At 37.9% G+C, this 8611-nt stretch overlaps 1 protein-coding gene across 2 annotated transcripts in view; it reads left to right on the top strand.

Moving 5' to 3' along the window:
* The first annotated feature begins 1942 nt into the window (after window positions 1-1942).
* LOC138970973 (microtubule-associated proteins 1A/1B light chain 3B-like) overlaps window positions 1943-8611 on the top strand; it is an 8901-nt gene continuing 2232 nt past the window's right edge. For both annotated transcript variants that reach the window (XR_011457131.1, XM_070343561.1), the window contains exons 1-3: window positions 1943-2087; window positions 5921-5976; window positions 7533-7639. Coding sequence is in view for 1 of the 2 variants with exons in the window: in XM_070343561.1 (XP_070199662.1) it covers window positions 2048-2087; window positions 5921-5976; window positions 7533-7639 (203 nt within the window). In the remaining variant the exon portion in view is untranslated. The remainder of the gene's footprint in view (window positions 2088-5920; window positions 5977-7532; window positions 7640-8611) is intronic.

Genomic DNA, 8611 nt, shown 5'->3' with positions numbered 1-8611 from the left:
GGTGACCTCGTCATGTGACTTGAGCTAGCTCTTTGATTGGTCAAATATCGTCGTTTTTACTTTGGCGGCAAGAGCAGACGAACACGAAAAAAAAATTTCTTTTGTTGTTGTCCAAAATGCAAGCAAAAATGCTGTACTCAAAAACTGTAATTTCACATTCTAATAACAAGCATAGTTAGTTTCATTTTCAAACAACACGAGAGTATTGCGAAAGACAGCATGAATCAAAGAGTCAAAAGCATAGCTGGTCCGTAAATCTGTTTCAGCATTGATAAGTGATGATATATGATCATCAAAAAGATCTTGACTGATTTAAGCTGCTCACCTGAGCTGAGGCAAAAAAGTGACAAAATGTTCCTTTCTGTCAAAGTTACTCAAAGAACACACAAACTGACAAACAGCATTAAACACTTTAGAATAAAACAAAAATCGTAAAATAAGTCAATTCGAGTCATTTTGGGTTTCAGTGTTCTTGTTTTTTTATTGGTTTTTTTAGTTGTTTGGCTGCACTGACGAACGTTTCGCGAACTTCACATTTGAACGAATTACTGCTAAATCATAACTGCACAAACCAGCAAAATCTAGTCTTATATTGTCCGAGTCAGTGCGGCTCGCCGCGAGGCCGCGGAGGCTCTTTCATTGCTCGTGACAAGTTCCAGGAGAAAAGTTCTCATCAGTTGGAAATAAAGCAAAGATTTAGTTACCACTAATATCTATAAAATAAAATAAAAAGCTCAGCAGATCTGGTGAAAATAAATGCCTGAAAAAATATTGCGGCGCTGGTGGTGCCGCTCACGTTTGTTCAAAATTGCCCAACAACCCAAGGGAGACTAGCGAAGTATTACTTTCAGAAGCCAAAAGCGTTTAGTGTCATCCATGCAGGGTACCCTCCCTTCAACTGTCTTGCCCTGTGAATGTTTGCTTTTTTACCTAACGTATTCTGTTAAAAACAAAAAAGAAGCAAGACCAGACGAGGTTTGAAAATGTGGCACACCAAAAGATAGAAAAGAAAGGAAACAAATGAGAACAAGATGAATACGCAATTTTCTTCTTTGTTCTTGTATTGACCATTTGTTTCAAGGGGTACCTATGTTTAGAACTAGGTTTCAACATACAATGCAGCATAAACAATTTTTGTTTTTCGGAATGAGAAATATAAAAAGGGAACATATATATATAAGAAATGCTGTAGAACAGTTCACGCAGAACACTGACTGAGGAAGAGGAATAGTATTATTTATCTATGTGCACTAGCAATTCAGTGATTAATACAGAACATTTTATGTGGCATTGGTGTTTGCTACGTTTGGCTGTACATGTGTAGTTGTTTTTGTTTTGTTTTGTTTTGAACCTAAAGATGATCATATGTTTTATAAGGAAGCACACAAAAAGTTGCTAGAATTTCCATTTTGATAAAGATATATTTAAACAACCATGAGGATTGCTGCACGGTTTAATTGTTGTTATTTGGTTTATTTTGGTTGGTCGGTTTTTGTTTACCTTTTTTCTTAGGGATGGCGAAGATGGTTTAAACAAAATCTTTTGCCAAAGACTCGACGGGAGAGAGAAAAAAAAGAGAGAGAGAGAGAGAGAGAGAGAGAGAGAGAGAGAGAGAGAGAGAGAGAGAGAGAGAGAGAGAGAGAGAGAGAGAGAGAGAGAGAGAGAGAGAGAGAGAGAGAGAGTTTTTTTCAGAAGAACATGCCCAGTGTCACACTATCTACTTCTCCCTTGACAAGGCCTCAAACAGGAAATGACGTCATGCACACTGTCTGCTAATTCTTCGTTCCGTACAAATACATGAATGGTGTTATTTTGTCTTTTTTAATGCCACAGAAGAGTTTCAAAATAGCAAAATCGTGTAAACATTCAAAAATGAATTTGGTTCATTTGATCTAAAATCGCACTGGAACGCAAACTTTGAGAAAATGAATTGTGAATTTCGCAATTGTATTCGGTCCACTCCACCTTTTATAGTTGTAAGGCTTGAAAACATCCGGTGAATTCTTGTTTTTGTTGTGGTCATCTGTTTGACATTATTTGCATCATTATGTCTCAACAACAAACTTTCAAGGAGCGAAGGAGTTTCAGTAAGTTACCGAAGGGCATAAAACATCATTTAGCTGTAAAATATGTCCTCGTATTAAGTTTATGGTGCACTTTTTTCTTTCTGTCCGACAACGGTTCAGACTGCCCGAATTTTGAGCGATGACATCATTTCGTCTGCTGCCCTTCTGCGCAAGTTTCTTTTCAGTAATGAAATCTTTCGCCAAGATATTGATCAGGCTCATTTGTCGTATTAACCATAATGTGTTGAGCTTATTTAATAGTGTCTTAGGCTGTTTTAAATACAAATTTAGGGCACAAAATGAAGAGAAAATAAGATTAGTACTGGGAAAATCCCATCCATGAGGGTTGTTAGTATGTCGTTAAAAATAATGATATCAATGTCAATATGCGTCAGACCTGGTATGATTACAACTGTTCTGTCTTTTAGATCACAATGTTTCAAGGTTTTATTGTGTGTATTTATGTGTCTATTATTGTATACATAGAAAATACTACATGGCTTGCTGTGTCGTACCAGCTTTACACAAGTTGTTTTTTATATTTAGTCAAGTTTTGACTAAATATTTTAACATCGAGGGGGAATCGAAACGAGGGTCGTGGTGTATGTGCGTGTGTGCGTGTGTGCGTGTGTGTGTGTGTCTGTGTGTGTGTGTAGAGCGATTCAGACTAAACTACTGGACCGATCTTTATGAAATTTGACATGAGAGTTCCTGGGTATGAAATCCCCGAACGTTTTTTTCATTTTTTTGATAAATGTCTTTGATGACGTCATATCCGGCTTTTCGTGAAAGTTGAGGCGGCACTGTCACGCCCTCATTTTTCAACCAAATTGGTTGAAATTTTGGTCAAGTAATCTTCGACGAAGCCCGGACTTCGGTATTGCATTTCAGCTTGGTGGCTTAAAAATTAATTCATGACTTTGGTCATTAAAAATCTGAAAATTGTAAAAAAAAATAAAAATTTATAAAACGATCCAACTTTACGTTTATCTTATTCTCCATCATTTGCTGATTCCAAAAACATATAAATATGTTATATTCGGATTAAAAACAAGCTCTGAAAATTAAATATATACAAATTATTATCAAAATTAAATTGTCCAAATCAATTTAAAAACACTTTCATCTTATTCCTTGTCGGTTCCTGATTCCAAAAACATATAGATATGATATGTTTGGATTAAAAACACGCTCAGAAAGTTAAAACAAAGAGAGGTACAGAAAAGCGTGCTATCCTTCTTAGCGCAACTACTACCCCGCTCTTCTTGTCAATTTCACTGCCTTTGCCATGAGCGGTGGACTGACGATGCTACGAGTATACGGTCTTGCTGAAAAATGGCATTGCGTTCAGTTTCATTCTGTGAGTTCGACAGCTACTTGACTAAATATTGTATTTTCGCCTTACGCGACTTGTTTAAATATTGAACTGCGAGCGAAAGCGAGCTTTTCAATATTTGAAAAAGTAATGCGTGTAAATCTTGTATGACATAGCAAGCCATGTAGTATTCTGTTGATCCTATATACTGTACTTGCATGCCAGAAGCTCCAAACATCCCGAAGTTGACAGGTCCAAATTGAAGACGCTTGTTATGGAACCTCGATCTCTTCCAAAGCCCAGAGCAATCTTTGACGTCAAAGAGACGTCACTCTAGAGAGTATGGCATGACGTGTTGGTCCTAAAATTTCTGTCTGGGGAAAACAGCATGCGCAAAAGTGTTTCCAGAATGATGTTTCTCTCGGTGACTGTGGCATCATAAGCAGTGGAAAATCAGGTCCTTGCCAGACTAGACTGACACATAATATACACACGTGCAGTTTGAACACGATTGCTAATTCCTGGGTTGCCTCTCTCACATATGTAGAATAAATGTCTATTCAGATGGACGCAATAAACTATAGCATAGGCTATACCGGTTAAGGGTAAGAGTGACCGTTATTAAAATGTTGGCCTTTCATGCGGAGGGTTCAAATCCAAACCGCCACACCTGGTGGGTTAAGGGTGGATATTTTATTGATCTCCCAGGTTAACTTATGTTCAGACCTGCTATTTTCTTATCCCCTTTGTCTGTAAACACAGGCGCAAGACCAAGTAAGCAAGGTAAAGATCCTGTAATTGTCAGAGTTCAGTGGGTTATAGAAACACGCAAACACCCGGCCAGCACCGCATCCCCTGAAAACAGAGTATGGCTGTCTAAATGGCATGGTTAGTGGTTGTAATTGTCAGTGTCACACATGTTGCTAATGATGATCAACTGTGATGTTATTTGTGAGCATTGTTTTTCCCATACATATATGCGCAACAACACTAATAAAATAAGTCATTTTCAATCGTCACCTGATCTTCTTGGGTAGTTTTATTTTCATTTTTATATTTAGTCAAGGTTTGACTAAATATTTTAACATCGAGGGGGAATCGAAACGAGGGTCGTGGTGTATGTGTGTGCGTGCGTGCGTGTAGAGCGATTCAGACCAAACTACTGGACCGATCTTTATGAAATTTGACATGAGAGTTCCTGGGTATGATATCCCCGAACGTTTTTTTCATTTTTTTGATAAATGTCTTTGATGACGTTATATCCGGCTTTTCGTGAAAGTTGAGGCGGCACTGTCACGCCCTCATTTTTCAACCAAATTGGTTCAAATTTTGGTCAAGTAATCTTCGACGAAGCCCGGACTTCGGTATTGCATTTCAGCTTGGTGGCTTAAAAATTAATTAATGACTTTGGTCATTAAAAATCTGAAAATTGTAAAAAAAAATAAAAATTTATAAAACGATCCAAATTTACGTTTATTTTATTCTCCATCATTTGCTGATTCCAAAACCATATAAATATGTTATATTTGGATTAAAAACAAGCTCTGAAAATTAAATATATAAAAATTATTATCAAAATTAAATTGTCCAAATCAATTTAAAAACACTTTCATCTTATTCCTTGTCGGTTCCTGATTCCAAAAACATATAGATATGATATGTTTGGATTAAAAACACGCTCAGAAAGTTAAAACAAAGAGAGGTACAGAAAAGCGTGCTATCCTTCTTAGCGCAACTACTACCCCGCTCTTCTTGTCAATTTCACTGTCTTTGCCATGAGCGGTGGACTGACGATGCTACGAGTACGGTCTTGCTGAAAAATGGCATTGCGTTCAGTTTCATTCTGTGAGAACTTTCGACAGCTACGTGACTAAATATTGTATTTTCGCCTTACGCGACTTGTGCTTTTACATGCAATACAGTTTGCTTTGGGTGTGGGAAGTCATATTTGGGTGGAGCAGTTACATAACCAGTTTCATTCAAAGGGTGAAAACTTTACATTTTGAATTTTAGTTATATAAATCAAGAGATAGAGAATACAAAGACCTTTCAAAATGTGTATTTGTTGCTCGCATTTTGTCAATGCAATGACAGTTGGAAGTTAACAAATTTAAAATAAAACTCTCTGCCTTTTTTCTGATGTATCATGTAGCTCCAACTGTACCTTGCTGACTTTATATCATGAAAATCATACATGTAAAAACCTGCTTGTGCTAAACACAAGTGTACGTGAGACTGGGAGTTGCAGACCATGAATGCAGAAGAACAAAAAGATAATATATATCATATGTGTAATCCTGATCTTAGTGTGTGTTAGTGTTACATATCACAATTTTGTCAGTATCTCTCAGGTTACATCATACATTATTTTTTTCAAGTGTGCTTTATGTGTTATCATTACATGATCTAATTTAAACAAAATATATAGTGTATTAGGGAAAAGCAAAGAAATGTTTGTACAGTGAAAAATTAAGACAATATGATATTTGGATGGTTTATGGTTTTTATTGACAAATTGTCTGGACTTATTCTTTTACAGCCCAAAGAGTAAAGGATGTTGAGGCTATACGCAGTCAGCATCCTGATAAGATACCGGTAAGTTTGTGATGATCAGCTGAAGGCATCTCTTTGAACAATACAGGTAGCTGCATGCTTGTTTCTGTTTCATCCCGTTGTCACACACCATCCTCGTCCTCACCACCACTGCCTTCACCGCCACAACTGTCATTATCGTCATCCCATTAATTTTGGGGTCAGAGTTAAGCAAATAATACATAATCAGATGTGTAGGCATGTGTCTTTTAGTTTTACTGTTGGCAGTGAAGAAAGTCAGGCAATGAACAGAACATCTTAAAAAGTCTTTATATATCTATATATATATACGACTTGTGTCTGTGTGTGTATCTGTCTGTCTGTGTCTTCGCGATGCACGGCCAAAGTTCTCGATGGATCTGCTTCAAATTTGGTGGGCTTATTCACAGAGACCCCGGACACAACCTGATCGATGAGATATTTCAACACGTGCTCTCAGCGCGCAGCGCTGAACCGATTTTGGTTCCACCTCAGCTACCCGGGCCCCCATACAGCTACCCGGGCCCCCATACCGACACACCAAAGCCAAAGTTCTCAGTGGATCTTTTTCAAATTTGGACACCGTATTCAGCTACACCCCGGACACAATATCATCGATGAGATATTTCAACACGTGCTCTCAGCGTGCAGCGCTGAACCGATTTTGGTTTTTGTGTTCATTTCACCATTCCCAGTAACTCTTCCTTATCTTCTCCATGTTTTCAGCGTTTACCTCCCTTCCTTCGTATGGTGCACTTATGAGGGGGCATCTTCGGATATTCCCGGCGTTCTGTTACTATTTTTAGAAGGTCACCGCAGTGTCCAGAACGTAAATTGGACCCGTAAATTATCCTCACTGTAAAAGTGCAAAGGTCGAATCAATTTATAGCCACGCGAAAAATACACTGTCATCTATCTCTCTATAGATACGGCTTCTCTGTGTTTGTGTGTGTGTGTGTGTGTGTGTGTGTGTGTCTCTCTATGTGAGCAACACCTGGGGATTGTTCAGTTCTGTTTGTGATGTGGTCTGGCGGCTTTTGTGTATTTGTATGTACTGGCCTTCCTTTGAAAAGCCATAACAGTTCAAAAGGGCTTACAGATAAGCTCTAAATTGCTCAATCCTGTTTGAGTGGAGTTCGCCTCCAAAGGTGATTAACACGGTTACATTCGTCGACAAGGATGGGACTCGATATGGTCAGGAATGGCATTATGGCCACTGAATCATTTTCGTGCTGTTCCCATTCCACGAATCTGGGAGGGACCTAAGCTTGGCGGGTCCATTGTTCGGACCCGGCAAAGCCGGCGTACGGCTCTAAGTATTTCATGCCGGCTTCGCCGGCTACCCGGCGAGGCGGGTATTCCTCAAGTATAATATATATTGATAAATATATAATGTAGTTTGTTGGGGGGAGGGGGGGTGTCCTAAACCAAGGGTTCTTAGAAGGGGGGTTCCGCTGTATGCTAATTGTCACTGTGAAGATTCATATCTTTGATGATTAGAAGTTACACTCAATTTACGGCCAGGGTGTTTGTGAGTGAGTGAACGTAATGAGTAAAGCTTCACTTGCATGTGGCAACAGGTCATCATTGAGAGGTACCAGTTCGAGAGAACAGTGCCAGTGCTGGACAAGACCAAATTCCTGGTGCCAGACAACGTTAATATGAGTGAACTGGTCAAAATCATAAGGTAAAAAAACTCCCTATCTCCGTCTATCTCTCTTTTTAATTTCTTTCTTTTTTTGCACACAAAATGGTAAAGATGCACATATACTACTAGTACTATGTGTTATGGTTTCTTTACATTTTCCTTTGTTAAATATGTCATTATTATATATATATTTAAAATGACTAATTTTGTGGGTTCGTGTGTGTGTGTGTGTGTTTTTTTGTTTTTTTTTATATCAGCTGAGACTAACAGAGACTGTGATATGGTATTTGAAATATGTAAGCGTTCAGTACATGATATCTTGGCAAATCTTGACTTGAAACTGTAAACCCATGTTGCATAATTTGAAGTATAGGTAACATCTTTTTATATTTAGTCAAGTTTTGACTAAATATTTTAACATCGAGGGGGAATCGAGACGAGGGTCGTGGTGTATGTGTGTGTGTGTGTGTGTGTGTGTGTGTGTGTGTGTGTGTGTGTGTGTGTGTGTGTGTGTAGAGCGATTCAGACCAAACTACTGGACCGATCTTTATGAAATTTGACATGAGAGTTCCTGGGTATAAAATCCCCGAACGTTTTTTTCATTTTTTTGATAAATGTCTTTGATGACGTCATATCCGGCTTTTCGTGAAAGTTGAGGCGGCACTGTCACGCCCTCATTTTTCAACCAAATTGGTTGAAATTTTGGTCAAGTATTGTTCGACGAAGCCCGGACTTCGGTATTGCATTTCAGCGTGGTGGCTTAAAAATTAATTAATGACTTTGGTCATTAAAAATCTAAAAATTGTAAAAAAAATATTTCTTTTATAAAACGATCCAAATTTACGTTCATCTTATTCTCCATCATTTGCTGATTCCAAAAACATATAAATATGTTATATTTGGATTAAAAACAAGCTCTGAAAATTAAATATATAAAAATTATTATCAAAATTAAATTGTCCAAATCAATTTAAAAACACTTTCATCTTATTCCTTGTCGGTTCCTGATTC

This window comes from Littorina saxatilis, linkage group LG7, assembly GCF_037325665.1.
Source record: "Littorina saxatilis isolate snail1 linkage group LG7, US_GU_Lsax_2.0, whole genome shotgun sequence".
NCBI lineage: Eukaryota > Metazoa > Mollusca > Gastropoda > Littorinimorpha > Littorinidae > Littorina > Littorina saxatilis.
This window is presented reverse-complemented; position numbering and strand designations above follow the sequence as displayed.